Source organism: Hippocampus zosterae, chromosome 9 (assembly GCF_025434085.1).
Source record: "Hippocampus zosterae strain Florida chromosome 9, ASM2543408v3, whole genome shotgun sequence".
NCBI classification, from domain to species: Eukaryota; Metazoa; Chordata; class Actinopteri; order Syngnathiformes; family Syngnathidae; genus Hippocampus; species Hippocampus zosterae.
In genome coordinates this window covers 7,489,159-7,506,231 of record NC_067459.1, presented here as the reverse complement: position 1 = coordinate 7,506,231, position 17,073 = coordinate 7,489,159, and the positions used below count along the sequence as shown (strand labels likewise).

At 41.9% G+C, this 17,073-nt stretch overlaps 2 protein-coding genes across 3 annotated transcripts; one reads left to right on the top strand and one right to left on the bottom strand.

Annotated features, from left to right (window-relative positions):
- Nucleotides 1-22: 22 nt before the first annotated feature.
- tspan2a (tetraspanin 2a) lies at nt 23-9,343 on the top strand. Its single transcript, XM_052075286.1, has 8 exons — nt 23-267; nt 4,307-4,409; nt 6,814-6,911; nt 7,155-7,229; nt 7,660-7,752; nt 7,847-7,918; nt 8,123-8,206; nt 8,299-9,343. Exons 1-8 carry the CDS (start codon nt 199-201, stop codon nt 8,362-8,364), a joined length of 660 nt encoding a protein of 219 aa, XP_051931246.1. The 5' UTR covers nt 23-198; the 3' UTR covers nt 8,365-9,343.
- On the bottom strand, nt 9,341-16,710 carry slc25a55a (solute carrier family 25 member 55a). Of its 2 annotated transcripts, none has more exons than XM_052075233.1 (10): nt 16,547-16,710; nt 14,877-14,954; nt 14,658-14,783; nt 14,180-14,235; nt 12,216-12,306; nt 12,018-12,136; nt 11,608-11,809; nt 11,373-11,527; nt 11,215-11,290; nt 9,341-9,981 (listed from the first exon to the last, which is right to left on the bottom strand). In XM_052075233.1, exons 2-10 carry the CDS (start codon nt 14,894-14,896, stop codon nt 9,822-9,824), a joined length of 1,005 nt encoding a protein of 334 aa, XP_051931193.1. In that variant the 5' UTR covers nt 14,897-14,954; nt 16,547-16,710; the 3' UTR covers nt 9,341-9,821. The 2 variants fall into 2 exon arrangements, with proteins under 2 accessions (XP_051931193.1, XP_051931194.1); XM_052075234.1 differs by lacking the exon at nt 16,547-16,710 and adding an exon at nt 16,450-16,537.
- Nucleotides 16,711-17,073: the final 363 nt, after the last annotated feature.

Below are 17,073 nucleotides of genomic sequence, written 5' to 3'. Positions count from 1 at the left end.
GTATGGGCGGGGCCGCTCGCGAGCGATGTTGGTGTCGCGTGCACGCACACCCGCTCCCTGGTCCATCGCGGTCGCGACGACGTGAACGTGCACGGCGAGAACGAGGCGCACACATCAGCGAGTCCTGTACTGTTTTGTTGTCTATTTGCGTTAAAGGAGGCTCGCTCATCACGACTCGGCTCGAATCAAGTGGTAATCATGAGCAAAGTGCACGGGGGGATGAAATGCGTGAAATATCTGCTCATCGTGTTCAACTTCATCTTTTGGGTGAGTCCATTTGCACCAGTGTTATTGATTGATATGACATCATCATTTTTTTTAGTCGTCCAATGGGAATGAACTGCATGCTGAAATCTGTGCGTTTAAATGGTACATTGTCATGGTTACGCTTTATTGTGTAATTCCCGAAAGAGCTAGCGATGCACTATGTTGTTGTTTACAGTCAACATTGTTTATAATGTTGATGCTGCATAGAACCAGCTCAGGCCACCTCCGGCCTCAAACAACCATCATTTTCCTTACTTTTGGACAATTAGGACAAGTTATGCGCTCGCTTACTTCTCTAACATCCTGTTTTGTTGCAGGTGTAATGCTGTATATTATTTTTAAAATAATATACTTAATTCCACAGGTTTTATTTTACACTTTTCATTATAATACACCGAAAATTCATTGCATTTGTTTCAGCATCGCTTCGTTTTCCATTTTCATTTTCAATTTAAAAACAAAACAAAAAAAAAACAACCTTTCTCATGCTCTTAAATTCAAAACAATGTTGCCTGGCGGGGTATTTTAAAAAAATACATTGAACTTTAATTCTGCCAGACTAATACATGCTTGTTTTCCTTTTTAAGTATTCAAAAAAGAAAAATAATTGTGCTCCTTTAATTCACAAAAGAATAATATATACAGAAGAATATATATATATATATATATATATATATATATATAGCCATCGAGGCCCAGATATACCACACCAGACAAGACCCAAGGTGTAGGTTGTGCAAAGAGGCACCTGAGACGATCCAACACATAACTGCAGGGTGTAAGATGCTGGCAGGGAAAGCCTACATGGAACACCATAACCAGGTGGCTGGCATAGTCTACCGAAACATCTGTGCGGAGTATGGACTGGAAACCCCAAGGTCAAAATGGGAAACACCTCCGAAGGTGGTGGAGAATGACAGAGCGAAGATCCTGTGGGACTTCTAGATCCAGACTGACAAGATGGTAATAGCGAACCAACCAGATATCGTGATCATAGATAAAGAGCAGAGGAAAGCCGTTGTAGTGGATGTAGCGGTCCAAAGAGATGGAAACATCAGAAAGAAGGAACACGAGAAACTCGAGAAATACCAAGGGCTCAGAGAGGAGCTGGAGAGAGCCTGGAAGGTAAAGGTGACAGTCGTGCCTGTGGTGGTCGGAGCACTCGGGGCAGTGACCCCCAAACTAGATGAGTGGTTGCAACAGATCCCGGGAACAACATCGGACATCTCAGTCCAGAAATGTGCAGTGCTGGGAACAGCAAGGATACTGCGCAGAACCCTCAAGCTTCCTGGCCTCTGGTAGAGGACCCGAGCTGAATGAGGGACGGACACCACCCGAGGGGTGAGATGAGGATTATATATATATATATATATATATATATATATATATATATATATATATATATATATATATACGGTCTGTCCTTCCGTCTGTCCGTTTTCAAAACGTACCTACTTCACCGCGCCGCCACTGCGCGCCGCCACTGCGCGCCGCCACTGCGCGCCGCCACTGCGCGCCGCCACTGCGCGCCGCCACTGCGCCGCTCAGGCAGTGGCTCACTACGATCGCGCGGGCATCTTAGCGAAAAAATGTTCTCTACCCACAAGCATTGCAATAAAATTGTTAGTTATTTAGTAGAGCTAAACATCTCTTTATTTTTACAATAAGCAATGAAGATGAACAAAAAGTTGAAGCAAGCAACAACACTTTTGTGGGCCGAAGGCCCACCTTACCAGCCTTCCGCAGGAACTAGCTGATGAGCCGCCCAGAGGGCGGCGAACCACCACCTTACCAGCCTTCCGCAGGAACTAGCTGATGAGCCGCCCGGAGGGCGGCGAACTAGCTAGTATATATATATATATATATATATATGTGTGTTTGTATTTGTTTTTTTTTTGTTTTTTGTTTTTTTGGGCATATCTATCACACACAAAGATTTAAAATAATCAAGCCAATTGTAATATCACTGTTTTCAAATGACAATTCAATTAAATATTTTAAAGGACAAAAAAAAAATACTCCAAACCTTTCTGACCCTCTATAAAAAAGTGAGTGCAGCAATCACTGAAATCTACCGTTTGCAATAATTGTTGATGAGTCTTTCACATTTCTGTGGAAACATTTTCTTCACAGAATTTCTTCAACTCCACCATATTGGAGTGTTTTCTAGCATGAACTGCCCATTTAAGGTCAGACCGCAGCATATCAATTGGATTCAAATCCGGACTTTGATATGGCCACTCCAAAACCTCAATTTTTAAAAATTGTTTCTTTTAAAACAATTCAGAGGTGGACTTGCTGCTGTGTTTCGGATCGTTGTCCTGCTGCATGATCCAAGAACGCTTGATTTTGAGGGCGCAAACTGCCTTTTGAACATTCTCCTTCAGGATTTTCTGATAGACAACAAAATTCATTGTCCCATCAATCACAGCCAGTTCTCCTAGTCCTGAGGTAGCAAAGCAGCCCCAGACTATCACACTGCCACCGCCATGCCTCACTGTTGCATAATGTTCTTTTTATCAATCTTAAAATATCATAAAAACTCTGTGCCATTTTTATGCCAGATGTAATAGGCTGCATTTCTTCCAAAAAGTTCAATTTTTGTCTCATCAGTCCACAGAATTTTTTCCAAAGGTCTTGAGGATCATCAAGGTGTCTTTTGGCAAATGTGGGACATGGCTTTGTGTTCTTTTTGGACAGTAGGGTTTTCGCCTGGGAACTCTCCAATGGATGCCATTTTTGGCCAGTGTCTTTCTCAAAGTGGAGTCCTGAATACTGCCCTGAACTGAGCCCGGCGAGGTCTAGAGTTCTTTGGGTGTTGTTCTAGGTTCTTTTGCAACTTCCTGGAGGAATTATTGTCACACTTTTTGCGTAATATTAGTTGGTCAGCCACTCCTGGGAATTAGCGCCACTGCTCCCAGTTGTATCCATTTCTAGATAATCTGCCAAATTTGGGAATCAGCAATGGCCTCAGAAAATCTAAATCTCGTTATCTTTATGATATAGTTGCTTTCATCACAATAATAAATACCAATCAAAACTGAGCATTGTTATGGTTTTAAATGAATACAGCTCTTCTTTTGGCTCTCAATAACATTAGTGATGGACTGGAGAGTGTTTTAGTTCGATTGAGGCACTCCCAAACACTTAAAGCTGCTGTGTCGAATGACAACTTGTGTGTCATAAAAGGAGACAGCGGCTCTTTGTTGCAAGGGGCTCATGGGACCGACAGCTCTTGTGGCGGGCGCCAAAAGAGGCGGAACCTGCACTCATGTGGTTGTGGTGGTGGGTTTTATTTTTGTGGGGGTTGAGCAATGGGGTGGGTTGCGTCACCGCCTCAAAAATAGCCCCTCCCATGCTTGTGAGCCTGGCATGGCTAGTAGACTAAGTGCATCATGGGAAATATTAAAGACACAACTTCAATTCGTTCTGTGACTATGCATGTACCTCACAGCACTTGTATCTCAAATCACTTTTCCCCAATGAAACGTAAGGAAATGCGATTAATTCTTTCCAGAATAACTCTTTTAATTCAGAAGAATAGTACTCTATCATATTGTAGTACAGAAAAATGTGTAGCAATTATGGAGTTAAGTCGAATGAAAAGAATTAACCAATTTTTGCCACGTTTTTATTAATTTTAATGGATATTGTGCTACTTGTTCTGGTGTGTGGGCATTGGCCACCTGGGGGCAGTATAATACAGGCAGTGGATAGGGGATAGGCATTAGGATGGCCTGTGAACAGCGAAAATCTGTCGGAATGACAAAAAAAATAAAACAAAATTATTATTTATTGAAACAAATACTCTGCGAATAGTGAATCTACAGGTGCCGAACCACAAGTATTTGAGGGTCCCTTGCATGTGGAGCCAGTCAAAATACTTCAGTAAACTGCAGTAATCATAGTCATTTTGTTATATTATATGTCTACATGTGTTGCTTCAACTTTTGTGTCAATATATCCATTGCCGAAAGGTTTATGACACTGCGACACCATCACATCACCATCCCACACTTATGACTTTCTGCCCCCTCAGTTATCCGGCTTGTTGGTTCTGGCCGTAGGACTTTGGCTGCGGTTTGATCCAGAAACAGTGGAGCTGCTGACAGGCAACAATGCCCCCGACACTTTCTTCATCGGTATGTACTTGAACGTCCCTCTGGTAGTGAAAATGGTACAATATGGTCCACATTGTGCACCATGCTCCAACATAATTGAGTATAATAGTAATCAATAATCTGCTTGGTGTTACCAAACAGTCTTACACAATGCATAAGGGGTGCATCGCTGTTTGCCATAGCACAAGAGTGTAAACTATGTTTATAGTGCACCAAAATCCTTGTTTTTCCACATTGTCGCTTTTCCACGATTAATAATCCGCGAATAATTAACAAACCCACTCACCCGCCAGAAAAATGGTTATACTCGCAAATCAATGCCACGAGATGGTGTCAAAGCACATAAAATGGCGAGGATCATAAAATATTAACACCACACATTTAGAATGTACAAAATCATGTTATGGGCAGCCCTGTAGTCCAGTGGTTAGCACGTCGGCTTCACAGTGCAGAGGTACCGGGTTCGATTCCAGCTCCGGCCTCCCTGTGTGGAGTTTGCATGTTCTCCCCGGGCCTGCGTGGGTTTTCTCCGGGTGCTCCGGTTTCCTCCCACATTCCAAAAACATGCGTAGCAGGCTGATTGAACACTCTAAATTGTCCCTCGGTGTGAGTGTGAGTGCGAATGGTTGTTCGTTTCTGTGTGCCCTGCGATTGGCTGGCAACCGATTCAGGGTCTCCCCCGCCTACTGCCCAAAGACAACGGGGATAGGCTCCAGCACCCCCGCGACCCTAGTGAGGATCAAGCGGCTCGGAAGATTAATGAATGAATGAATGAATGAACGAACGAACGAACGAACGAACGAACGAACGAACGAACGAACGAACGAACGAACGAACGAACGAACGAACGAACGAACGAATGAATGAAAATCATGTTATATAAACAAATGCTTTTCAGTAAAAATGTTCAACACAGACAAATCACTTTCACAGCGGATAGCATACCAGATAGATAGATAGGATGTTGGTGGATCGATAAGCAATATACTTGCACTACAATGTGGTGCATCATGGTGTCTTATAATGCACAATCTTGCATTCTGCTGCATAACGGCACAACAATACTGTATAGGGTTTCTGATTTGATTCCCTCTTCCTCCTGAAAGCATCATAAATGGCTGCAAATGCCCCAGAGCTGTATGATTATAATAAGCAGCTCAAGGCTGAAATATATCGTAAACAGTAAAGTCATCACCTTCAGTGTGGATGGAGCTTTCTTAAAAAAAAAAAGACCTTCTATGGCTTTTGTTTTGAGCGCAGATGCTGAGATTGAGACCTTTTCTTTCATGTGTGTGCGTCATATGGTTTGACATGGTCTCCCCCAATGTCCCTCCTCGATGATATTGTGGAGAAAAAAAACACTTAAAATCCAACTAAAATTCTTTGCCTGGAAAACACACCCGAGACATTGAAATTCACGGTTATGATTATTATATAATACATTTTATGCGATACCAAGCATCAGCCTCTTCTTTAGTCCCCCCAGTCAGCTCTTTTGTTGAGGAAAAACAACAGCTTGCTGGTCTCCCACGTGGCTTCATTAAATTTGTGCAACCCTCACTCTCTGGAGGGAGGGAGCCGGACTACAACACTCGAGAAGGTGACGATATCTCAGTAGAAAGGCTAATGATGCAGATCTAGGCTAACGTGGTGGCTAACAGGCTGATTAGAACAAAAGAGCATGTATATATATACATCACCGACATTTAATAGTAAATAAAGATATATATATATATATATATATATATATATATACATCATATACATATATATATATATATATATATATATATCTTTATTTACTATTAAATGTCGGTGATGTACACATACTAATGGTGTCATAACATTAAAATCCCCCGTATACTTGATTTTTAATAATGAATGAGTGATTTTCCAGTGAAGTTACACATGAATGAGTTCCAGTTGAATATGAAATTTGCGCAACTTATAACAAGTTTTTCTTTTTAGTTTGAAATGGAGATTTTCCTTACTAGAATGCGGTGTTGCATTTTGCGTTTGGTTTTTTGATTGCATCTTTGGATGTTGTAAATACAATCGTAAATCTTGTTGTGGTTGATGCCACATTTTAAAAAGGTGACTATGATACACACTTGCCACGCTCCAAAAGAAATAGTAGAAGTCATGGCAACTAATATGTGAGATCTGTCACTCCAGCTGGCTTGATTGTTTAGCAAATGATATTTACAAATTTGCCCACAAAATATGAGTGCTTTTAACGTGCAATTTATTTTATTTACCTTTGTAAATTGAGAACGGAATTTGTTTCCTATGATGCAAATCAGAATCTGATTCCGATTGTGTATTTGAAACCGATTTTTGCGTTTGACTGAAGCTTGTTTCACAAATCAGATTTTTTTATGTGTCACATGTGTCAATCACGCCACGCGTGTGCTTGTTTCCGCAGCTGTGTACATTCTCCTTGGTGCAGGCAGTTTAATGATGCTCGTTGGCTTCTTTGGTTGTTTCGGGGCCGTTCGGGAATCTCAGTGCCTTCTCGCCTCGGTAAGTTTAATCGCAAGTTTATGTGATTTAGGTCAGTGAATCTGAAAGTGTGGCAAGAATCACTGAATTTAAGTGTTTACTGTGCATGTGAAAGTGGATGAAACTTGTATTTATAATTTAAGTACAATTCAGTTGTATTTAACTTTTAAATACAATATGTTTACATTTAATCATTTACAAATGTTTGTTTTCAGTGTGTGAGAATTAAAAGGAACACAATTATTAATAATGTCTCTTTTGCAGTTCTTTGCCTGCCTCTTGATCATTTTCGCTGCAGAGATTGCAGGTGGTGTGTTTGGATTCATCAACAAGGAGCAGGTACAACAAATAAAAAAGCTCTGCAAGTTGAGCAACCTCTCTACATATTGATAACAGCAGGAAAAGTACACTTTTACTGGGAATATTTGGGTCTTAAGCTCGGTCCCCGGAAAAAGTGTGGGTGTTGAATCACTTCCATGTCTTGGCTGCAACAAACAATATAATGATTAAGAAAGACAATTTGGAAGCAATTGGTCTACTGGAAATTATTTTGCCATGTGTTTAATCAATCTGGAGTTAATTCATGAATTTTACTCTTTGAATTGAACAAAAAATTCCTTCCAACCATATTTTAACCTGCATAATATTGCAGCATTGCCGTATTGTATTGTTTTGTGTTTTTTGTTATTGTAAAGTGTCCTTGGGTGTCTTGAAAGGCGCTTATAAATAAAATGTATTATTATTATTATTATTATTAATATTCAACCAGATCGTCGAGGAGGTGCAAAAATTCTACAGCAGCTCCATCAGTGATGCATCCAATCCCAACACAACTGCCATTGCACAAATTTACCACAAAACTGTGAGTCATCTTTTTCCAATCAAAATTGTAGACATTTAAATACATAAAAATATATATATATTAAAAAAAACAACAACAACTATCTGATTTGCAGCTCAACTGCTGTGGGGGCTCAACGTCGGCGGTCAAATCTGGCCTGTGTGCTGATGCCCCAGAAGACACTCAGGTAAAGTGAAGCTCAGTAATTATGTCCACAAGATGGCGCTCCGAGATTGAAATGTTGTCGATACGTAGTTTGTTTGAGGTGGTCAAATTATTAGGAACCCATCTATACACAGCACTTGTCTTGATTTGGGCGGTTGTGTGTGAGCTGGAGCCTATAAGAGTATACGTGTAGGTCTACCTAATGATTTGTTCAATGTCATTCCAGGACTGTTTGAGCGCGATCACAAATTTCTTCAACAACAAGCTGCATGTCATCGGCTACGTCGGGATTGGCATCGGAGGAGTAATGGTGTGTGTAATGATTGCGTGTCAGCAAAGTAGCCACTGGAGATTTGCAATGTGTGTGCGTGTGTGTGTGTGTGTGTGTGTGTGTGATTTCAGATCCTAGGGATGATTTTCAGCATGGTGCTGTGTTGTGCCATCCGGAACAGCAGGGAGGTTATATAGTCTTCAATCATCCGACCTGGTTGGACTTGTCCCTCCACTCCTCACCTCACCTTTGCATATAACACACGCTCTCTGCTTGTGGCACGCTTCTGTGACATTCCTGCTGGAAATATGGACGTGTCTTTGCATGTCCTACATACTGTGTGCCTCGTTGTTTTGGAGGCCTAGCCTGCCTTTTTGTAAGCCTGACTTCATGTAGAACGGGGGGAGGGAACTCCGGTTCCTCGAGAGCCATATCCTGCCTGTTTTAGATCCCTCCCGATACTCCAACATACCTGATTCAATTGTCCGTGTTCATTTCAGGTCTCTACAGAGCTTGCTGATGAGCTGATCTTTTGAATCAGGTGTGTTGAAGTCAAGAGGGCTCTAAAACAGACAGGATTTGGCTTTTCGAGAAACCGGAGTTCCCTACACCTGATGTAGAATGTACTGCATACTGTTCGTGCCTACTGGACAAGCCTTGTGCAAGTGACCGTTTTTATTAAAAGTGTTTTAATTGTGATTAAGCACGGTAAATTATTTTGAGGTACCGGGTTCAAACCTCAACTTTGCATGCGTCTGCCGTACTTGCGCGGATTATCTCCAGACTATTCGGCTTCCTCGCAAATGACAAGATAGTTTTTTTTTTTAATTGCCCATAGGTGAGGAAGTGGGTGTGTCTTCATACATGAGCCCTGCGATTGGCTAGCAACCAGTCCAGGGATGTAAGCCACCAGCTCTCTGTGACCCTCATATAAGTGTTGTGGAAATTTATTTGAATGTGTTTATACTACTGCGACTCAGCACCAACCAATCTTTGTACTTTTAAAGTATAATAGAGGTTTTAACCATCTTTTTAAACATTTAGTTAAGTACTGTAATTGTGAATGCACTGTACATTATTTTGGGTGTGCCAATAAAAACAGAAAAGTGTATTTAGTTCAAAATGTGTTGCATTGTAATTGTGTGCAATCATTCAAATAAATGAAACAACAAAAGCAAGTAGATTGCATTTAATAATGCATGGGTATTCATACAGTGTACAAAAAGTTATTGTAGTGTAATTTTTTTCCCCACGAAGGCATCGCGGCAGGATGAAGGTTCGTGCAAATGAATGTGGACAAAACACACATCTTCACAGACACACGCACACACAGTGATGTGGTGGTAACAAAGCCCTTCACACTGAAATGATCATGTGAAGGCAAGACTTCACTCAAAGTAACTACATAACGGAGAAACAGAAAAACACTGAAAATGAAATAGCTCTGCCTCTCTCAACTCCTCTTGAGTAAGGCTGATGGTCGTCACAGTGCCAACGCGGGCCGAGGGCGAGAGTTAAGCCACAAAAGTGTTTCAAGTGCAACACAACTCTTCTTCCTCTTTGCATGGATGTAAACTGATACTGAACGTAGCTGCCAGTTGCGGCCATCCTTCTTGGCTCCAAGTGGTCCCCCTGCTCAGGTGGCGAGGACCTCTTACGGCGATAGGACACTGAGAGGGGAGTTGTCTAGGATGTACTCGCCCACGCCGACGAAGTACATGACCTGGGCGATGCCAAACAGAGGCGCCATGACCAGGGCTCGGCAGCCGGCGCCTTTCATGAAGGCGGCCGGTCCCTCCTTGCGCAGGATTTTGCTGTGGGCACAAAGGAGCATCAAGTCATTTAAAAAGGGCAGCAGCTATCAAATAGTTTTAAAATGAAGTATTCTACCCTTGAGTAAATCCAATACAAATTTGCGTTGTATGAGTTAACCAATGCCAATACAAAATGTTCATGTGAAGTGCAGGTACTATGATTGTCCCACTTGGCTCCCCATCCTCACGTTCGTCACTGTTGTATCTGTGACTTTGAATGCATTTTGTTTTTGGGCAAACCCTGGCGAGAGACTTGTTGCTACAATTGGTCTAATAAAAAGTGATTGAAAGTGCACTGGCAGCTGCGTTTATCTTCGACCACCTTGTGTTCCTGGATTGTGACGTTACGCACTGTACTTTTTTTTGTGTGGAATGACCCCAATTTTTGGACATTCTGTTAGTGTGCATTATTTCCATCTCGCCACCATTGCACCAACTTATGTCTATACCTGTGGTGTGCGAGTCTGCAGTCAAATGAGTCCTTATGGAGAAATTGTTGAAGTCCTAATGAAACATGCAGGTATACAATTCTTTGTCCTTTCTGACAGAAGAACGTCAGCTACCTTTTATTTAGACAGTTGTAAACTTTTTCAATGATAAAAATAATCTTCAATGTCCTTTAAACAGGGTGTATAAAAAATGGAATGTATGAAAAACATATTGCAATATTTTCACGCCCAGCACAAGTTTAGCACACAGCACAGTCGACTTGCACGCATGCGTGGAGTTTTATTTCTTTTGGTTTTCTCAGACGAGCGTGTTCGGAAACGGGAATTTGTGAGCAGTCAACACAGTCGACTCTCATTCCCTCGAAAATCAGAGTGCGCACCAGGCGCTGTGTTTGAAATCGCGTAATCAGATAAGAACTCCCTGGAGCCCATGCACAACATTGAAGCATACAAGGAACGTTGATAATTAACTGCAAGCAGACCTTCAAAGGTAAATTATGTAAAGTTGGGCAGGATCAAAAGTTCGCTGCCGTCATGTGGACACTTGGGAGACAATCTTCCAACCCAATCATTCATGTCAGTGAGTGAATCCTCACGCCGCCCGTCAAATACTTGTGCCGGTGCAACAGAAAATGCCCTCTAGTCATCAAATCATCGCGTAATGCGGTTTGCAAAATTTCGCTCGCTAAAGTAGGCTTGCCTCAGCAGGAGAATTATGGCGTGTCCGTTTTTACACTCAAGCTCACATTCACAGTCTATAAAAACTACAGTCTCCAAGTCTCACCTGACACAGTCGACGACTCCGCTGTAAGCCTCCTCAGCCGAGCCCTTATTTAGTGACTGAAGTCTGGTCTTCACCACTGGAAAGCAACAAAAGCTAACACATTAAGGGACAATATTCCTACTAGGCTAATTTCGGAAATTTTGATGATGAGCCCTCACCATCACAGGGGTTGACGACCACTGCGGCAGTGGAGCCTGCTGCGCAACCTGAGAGGAAAGCCCAGTAGAAAGGTGACGACTGGTCAGCACTCGGCTGGCCGAGTCTGTTAAGGTTGGCGAACAAAGGGAAGTAGACCACTGAGAAGGGGACATCCCTAAGGAGCAACAGAAGACATGTTAGACTGGAAGACACATGTGAAATGAATATGTTTGGAGAGGACGGCAGAGATCTTACCTCATGAGCGTGGCCCCAAGGCCTTTGTAGAGCCCCTGGATGCCCTGCGTGCGGAGGAGCTCCCTGGCGATCTGCGTTGCCGACACGGGCCGTGGCGTGGCCAGCGCGGTCACAGTTCCCGAGTTGTAGGAGCGACTCAGTAGTGGATTGGTGGCCACAAGCTTGGAGGAAGACGTGATGACTGGCTTTTGTTGCTCGGCAACTACAGTGACAAGCAAAACAACACCACTATTTACACCAATTCAACATGAATGCAGTGGCAGGAAAACGCCTTTGAGGAGGTTTTGTGACGCAAATGAGATTGTTTAATCACATCAGATGTTTCTGCTTTTTTTACAGAACATCCCATAAAACATGTTATTCCATAGTACTTGAAAGTGTTTCCTATTGCCCAATAAACATGCGCTTACCAATTCTGCCGGCGTCCTGCAACTGTATCTTGAGCATTTCCATGGGTGTGGTGACAATGACTTGACACATGCCCGCGCCGCAGCCAGACAGCATCTCTTTGAACACTGTCAGACCTTGACTTCAAACAAAAGCAACCAACAGTCAGTCTCCATAATGAATCAATTAGCCTCAATTCTGAGCGGTGCTCAAAAACTCACCCATTTTTCGCAAAGTGGTGTCGGAAAAAGTCATTGGCGGCCAGCTTTATGGCCTTCTCGGGTGTGACGAGAGTCAAATTCACAGCGGCGCCTTATGAGACAAAAAAATCGAGCTGTCACCTTTGACTTTGTACATGCATTCCCCACCATTATCATTACAACAGTAGACTGTTAAGAGTCATATATGAGGCTAATTAAACAGAGAAGTTTGAGCCATAAGGACAGAGTCGAGGAAAATACAAAGAGAAAATAAGGGAGGAGCCAAATAAAACAAAGCCATAATGCTGAAAAGAGAATACAGAGATGCCGATGGAGACAGTGAAAGACACGAAGGAGAAAAGAATCAGCCGACAAGACAAAATAAAAACATGTTTGTGAAAAGAAAAGACAAACAGACAATGAATGGCGCGTGATCAGATTTTTGGCCAAACTTGAAAATGGACCACTGTGAGTTTCACAAGTCATTTGCAAGATCGAGCAAAAAGTCCCGAAAGCACGCTCCAGAAGTCCGGAAAGTGAAGGAGCAGCACGGATGTTACTGACAAGGAGTTGACACAAAAGGACAAGTAAAGATGGCAAAAAACAACATATGTGCCTGTAGTTTGGAATAGAGCAATATTGTAAGAACCATTAATGGTTTGCCTCCAGCGTGGCTGCGCCTTATCGGCTAGCCTTCAATATCCCAGGGGGACCCATGTCTGTAATATGAAAAACACAGATGCAAACAAACAGCATTCCTCACACAAGCAGAGACCCACAACATAAGGGCCCCGATTTTTTCTCATCAAACTCTACAACGACTTTAATTTTCAAGGCATCGAACAATCATTTAAAAGCCTTGTCAGTTTTTTTTCCATTCTGGCAGCACTGCTGCTATAATTAACATAGGAATGGTTATGGCCTTGTCTACAAACAGCCACATTTATTTTGTTAATGTAGTAAACGGTGGACTGAAAATACACTTGCTTCAGCCTCGTTACTAACAAGATGAAGCCTTGAATTAAATAAGGCAGTGGAACCTCCAAAGTCAAACAATCCCAGACTATATTTTATTTTATATTCCATTATATTCCTTTAGAACAGAATCCAAAGTCATTTACATTATTTATACATTGCTTAATTTGTACTGCCTCTAACAATGATATTTTACATAACATTTCAAGCCCGTATTGAGGTATAAAGAAAACGTCTGTATTATAAATCTGAAAGAAAATTACTGCTAACCGACATGCGCATTTTTTTTCATACTGAACGAAGCAGCCGGATGCTAACCTATAATGGCTTCAGCTGTTGAAAATTTGTAGAACCCGGAATATCACGTGCCCAAACCCAGAGGACAGGCTCGCGCAAGGTGTGAAAACTATGATACCTTTGGGGTGATTAAATGATGGGTTGAACCCGAACTTGCTAAACTTTGTATTCGTTATCGCTGGCGCCTGAGGACGCAAGTTAAACACAAACGCACACACATACATATAGTAATCATGAATAAAGCCGAAGCAGGCTATATGGCCGAGCTTAAAAATGTGTGTGTCAAAGGAACAATTCGGCATTTGTAGCCGTGTCTTTACCCTTGACTATTTGTAGAGGCAACTTTACCGCATTTGTGAATACTACTGGCGCAAAATCTAGCCAAATACCAAAGAAAGAAAACTCCACCTATGTGCACAGTTAGATAACACTTTGCGCTGGACTTATGCCTGGAACAAGGGGCCCAAGGATGTAAATCCTTTTGCCGCTTGCTGAGCAGATAAGGTCTCACAAGACTTGTCACAGATGACGTTCTGAGCCCCAAATCATGCGGTTTTTCAACTTTGGCATTCAACTTTGGAGATTCCACTGTCAGAAAAATATTACCCTGTAGCCAGTCATATTAAACAACACGTCCCGATCTTACCCTCTCTTTAAAATAAATCCTCTTTGAGCATTTCTAGTCATTGTAATCATTATATTTGGAATTTTACCTCTATACATGCCAAAGTAGCCCTCCGATCGAACTGTTTTCACAAGGCAGTCCATCCTTTAAAAAAAAAAAAAAGGAATTCAAAGATTGATCAAATATTGTACACAATAACCTTGGGCATAAGACAGAAAACCGGTAATTGAAAAGTGACATTTCTTGCCATCACACCATGGTTGGATTTACACTGTATGGTTCAGGTGAAACAACAAACTCAAACTCTTATGGTGGTATTTAGAGTGCCAAGTCTCATTGTCTATCCGCAGTAAGTCAGACCTCCACCTGTGCTGGTCAAGACATATTTGCCTCAACTAGAATGGCCACGTAACACAAGAGCTACCCCAGGGCAGAATGTAAAACATGGAATTTCAGGAATTGCTCCCACTCACAGTCAATTGCGCATGCCTTTCAAAAACAGGCCACAGCAGGGTGTATAATGCCCTGGGAATGTATATTGTGCAAGCTTATGCATGACTACTCACATGCTCTTGTAGACCTGCTTTCCCCGTCTCTGGTTTTGTAACCTCGTCTTTGCCAAGTCAATGGGGAAGACGCAAGTGACGCCAACAATGCCGGCGATGCCGCCATTGATGAGCTTGGCTGGGAGGCTGCACAGAGAAAGAAAAATAATTTGAAGAAATATCTAAAAACTAGCTATTACGTTAAGCCAAATATACTGTTCATTTTTAAAACGTACATACCTGATGTGCTGCTGAGACATGATGACTTTGAATTAAAGATGTATATTTGAACGGCCAATCAAAAATCAATGCAGAGTTCTGAGAAGATAACATAAGTCAGGAGTTACTTATATGGTGGCACACTCAAGTTCAGCACTGGTGTAGTTGATACAACCTACTGCTTAAAGACCCTTTCCATGTTTGTAAATGAAAGTGAGAGGCATCAGAGGTGCAGAAAGGCTGCGGTTTGAGATAACAGATAACGCGCTACCTCATCACTTTCTTCTGCATTGCACAAGTTGGATGAAACATTGTATGTCCCCAATTACCTCCAAATTAGGTGTGATGGGTCGATTTAAGAAAGTAAGTTAGCTTTCAACACTTTTTGGCCGATTACAAAAATTAGTTATTCTCGCTGTGAGTGCCATCAACATAGAGATATCATCAAATTAAAAACGAGGCGACAAAGATTACTGTACGTCACATCTAAAAACTGAGGCGGAAAACACATTTTCAACAAATAAGGGCGCATTTTCTGAGAGGAGCGCAAAACAGACCGGCGCAACGTGATCACACTAAATTGGCAGCACAAAAAAAAAAAAAAAAAAAATACGGTGGAAACGAGTCAATTGTCACACATGTACACGTAAGCCAAACATCATGAGCTAGCCACGTTTATGTTGCCGGGTTATTCTCGGATGTCCAGTGGGAAACGAATAACATAGACATCACAGTCACATGCCAACGAATTAAGAGCTTTAATTACTTGAGCGGGTGTGCACGGAAGCTCAGAGCTAAATGAGTTAAGTATCAGTTACTAACTTGTAATAGTAAAGACACCTGGCCATTATTTCACATTTCCTGACCACTTTCTCAACGTTTCAAGACATAGAGATCAAGTTAGAACACATGGCCACGATAATTTACCCGAAATGAAATGAGCACCGCAAACGCAGGAACACCTGATCATATTCTTGGTCCACTCTTTGAGCCCACAACCACCGGCTCTTCGGGGGTTTTCAAACAGCCGGTATACTCTTGCAATTAAGATGTTTTAAAAACCCCGTTCTGCTTCGATTTGCACACCAGTACAATAAACTGCGAGGCATCACTACTCAATATAAACCAAACTGATCTTCCCTGTTTAACAACCGGTCAACCGTTCTTTTGCACTAATTGCGCGAGCGCAGTTTTTGATGGAGAACGGAAAGGAGTCTCTTCAAATTCAGGATCCCGTGACGTCACGGTTCACAAACCGTGGGCATTCTTTCATTTTAACATTCCAGAAGAGCAAAAAGGTCGCAAAGAGTCTGAAAGGAAAAAGAACCTTTCTATTCTACAGCCTGACAAAACTCGAATAAACGCTTTCACATATACGCTTTTCATTGTTTGGCTCTACAGTTAGTTAGCTTTAATTTAGCTTTACGCTGCTCAATTAAAAAAATCGGTAATATTGACTAAATGTATCAAAAACATTGGATCTTGCATCGGTAAACTATCATCACTTTAAGAAGTATGAGCAGTAACCGTACACGTATACGAGAAAAAAAATAAGTCCGGAGTGGTACAAGCATTCCACTTTACTAATTGTTACCATTGGCAAGCAGAAGAGCGTCCGTGAAAACTGACGCAAAATACTCCCACAAAGAACGTACAAATACACGTTAAATGATGTGAAATAACCAACTCACCTAAATAAGCCTGCGCGTAGTCTTTCTCAATTTTTTAATAGCCGGCGACGTTAAATTTCTGAGAGGTCTGTGAAGACTATGGCGCTGACTTGAGAAGTTCAACAGATGGAGTGGAAATTTCCATTGATGGCTCGCTTTACATTTCAGTATGACTCCCGCAAGTTCGCCCTTTCGCCTGTAGATAACCAATCAACGCCTCGCTAGTTTGCCTACACGGCGTCTATTGGCTAGTTTTATCCCACTGACATTGGACCACAAAGCGATCTTTTAAACGGTTCCGCCAATGGAATGAATAGCTTGACGGGGCTTGGCTCTTAAAAAAGGCCTTCAGTGCAAGTCATGTTGACGTTGACTTTGATAACTTTGACTTATCTTAATGTTTACAAAATGTGACACTGCTGTAAATAATGAATTTCACAAAGTGGTAACGATCGTGAGCCCCTGACCTTCATATCTTGCCATTCTATTCATTGTATAAGAAAGTATTCTGCTGCAGAAAAAGGCATACAAACGCTTATGCAGGACTA

Excerpts from the sequence above, each read along its gene's own strand:
- tspan2a (XM_052075286.1), top strand. The coding sequence starts at position 199 with ATGAGCAAAGTGCACGGGGGGATGAAATGCGTGAAATATCTGCTCATC. Across the intron at positions 6,912-7,154 it reads CTCAGTGCCTTCTCGCCTCG|TTCTTTGCCTGCCTCTTGAT; the intron begins GTAAGTTTAATC and ends TCTCTTTTGCAG. Across the intron at positions 8,207-8,298 it reads TTGGCATCGGAGGAGTAATG|ATCCTAGGGATGATTTTCAG; the intron begins GTGTGTGTAATG and ends GTGTGATTTCAG.
- slc25a55a (XM_052075233.1), bottom strand. The coding sequence starts at position 14,896 with ATGTCTCAGCAGCACATCAG. Across the intron at positions 11,810-12,017 it reads GCAGGACGCCGGCAGAATTG|TTGCCGAGCAACAAAAGCCA; the intron begins GTAAGCGCATGT and ends TTGTCACTGTAG. Across the intron at positions 11,291-11,372 it reads GGTCGTCAACCCCTGTGATG|TGGTGAAGACCAGACTTCAG; the intron begins GTGAGGGCTCAT and ends GTTGCTTTCCAG.